The sequence below is a fragment of the Pteropus vampyrus genome, unplaced genomic scaffold, assembly GCF_000151845.1.
Source record: "Pteropus vampyrus isolate Shadow unplaced genomic scaffold, Pvam_2.0 Scaffold36, whole genome shotgun sequence".
NCBI lineage: Eukaryota > Metazoa > Chordata > Mammalia > Chiroptera > Pteropodidae > Pteropus > Pteropus vampyrus.
Window position 1 is genome coordinate 10,212 of NW_011888817.1, and position 1,457 is coordinate 11,668.

General features: G+C 55.4%; 1 protein-coding gene across 3 annotated transcripts in view; it reads left to right on the forward strand.

The window, feature by feature from the left end:
• The first annotated feature begins 6 nt into the window (after positions 1 to 6).
• PQLC2 (PQ loop repeat containing 2) overlaps positions 7 to 1,457 on the forward strand; it is a 5,715-nt gene continuing 4,264 nt past the window's right edge. For 2 of the 3 annotated variants that reach the window (XM_023529110.1, XM_023529109.1), the window contains exons 1-3: positions 7 to 467; positions 1,069 to 1,211; positions 1,372 to 1,396. In XM_023529110.1, coding sequence (XP_023384878.1) covers positions 419 to 467; positions 1,069 to 1,211; positions 1,372 to 1,396 — 217 coding nt within the window. In that variant the 5' untranslated portion in view covers positions 7 to 418. Of the gene's footprint in view, positions 468 to 1,068; positions 1,212 to 1,371; positions 1,428 to 1,457 lie in introns of all 3 variants that reach the window. The other variant, XM_023529111.1, reaches the window with a different exon arrangement.

Sequence of the window (1,457 nt, forward strand, 5' to 3'; positions counted from 1 at the left end):
GGTGCCATCATTCTCCCGTGGGCGGGTGGATGGAGCTGGGATTCACTATCAAGAATTTGTTGTCTTCCCAAGGGGTCTCTAAAGTCTTAACTGCTCCTCTGTCAGGCCACACCGGAGCCCACACTTAACCTCTGAGTCCCATTTTGTCCTGACAGGTGGAGGTAGCCACCATTTGCTCCATCTGCCTGGGCCAGGTGGTTCTTCCAGGTAGGAACTGTGATCTCCTCTTTGCAGATAAGGAAACAGAAGCTCAGAGAGGTGAAATAACTTGCTCAGGGTCATCCATCTGGGACGTGAGGGCGCTGCCACGGAGTGGGGATATGGTCCCCAGAGCCTGGGACTGCAGCGAGCACCCCCGCGCCCCCTCTTTCTCTTGCAGACCTACACAGCGGTGTATTACGTCTTGGCAGACCTGGTGATGCTGTCGCTATACTTTCATTACAAGTTTAAGAAATGCCCCTCGCCACGTGAGTGTGGTGGTCCCTCCACGTCAGGGATGCTGGGGTAGCCAGGAGCTTGGGAGGAAGCACGTGTCCCATTGGTGGGTGATAAACCTTAGAAAGGCTTCCTCGGGCCTTATCTGAAAGCCTGAGTCCTGATTAGCCAAGATAGTGGCCCAAGAGCGACGAGCATATCCGGGCAAACCACGGGGGTGCCCTTCTCTTAAGTTCTCATTCAGCAAACATGGCTTCAGCTCCTCCGTTGTCTCCGTTGTCCCTGGCCCTGGGCTTGGAGCTGGGAGACGAGCACAAGGCACACAGGCCAGTGCCCTTGAGGATTCAGAAGGGGCAATAACCAAGGTCAGATTGAAGGCTGTACGAGACATGGCCTAAGGCTCTGTTTTTGATAACCCCTCTCTGGACCCCACTGCCCTCATCATGTTACTTTTACACCCCCCGGGGGGAGGATACTGTCATTTCACCCATTCTACAGATGACGAATTAAAGCTCAGAGAGCTTAGGTCACTCACTCAAGGTCTCAGCCACCAAGGTGCAAAGCCATGACTCCAGCCCCCATCTGCTGTTACTCAGATACCTAACCTCAGCTTCCCTCCTGCCTCATGTCCAGTGTCTGCCACCATCAATTCCGTGCTCTTGTTCATCTTGGGACTGGCGTGTACCACCCCACTGCTGAGCAGAGCTGGCTCTGTGGCTGCTCCGAGGGAGGTCTTCCATGGACGGAAGCTCCTGTCTGTGGAGCCAGGCAATAAGGTGCAGTGTGGGTACATGATGGTAGGGCTGGCTCATCCCAAGGGCTCTTCCCTGAATGACCACCTGGGTGGGGGGATTGCCCTCTGGGAGGGAGCTTGGGGATCTCAACCTGCACCTCCAGCCCCTACTAGGCACTGAGCACCCCCTTCTACTCTCTCAGCCTTTCACTCGGCAGGAAATCATTGGTTTTGTCATCGGCTCCGTCTCCAGCATCCTGTACCTATTCTCCCGGGTACCTCAGATCCG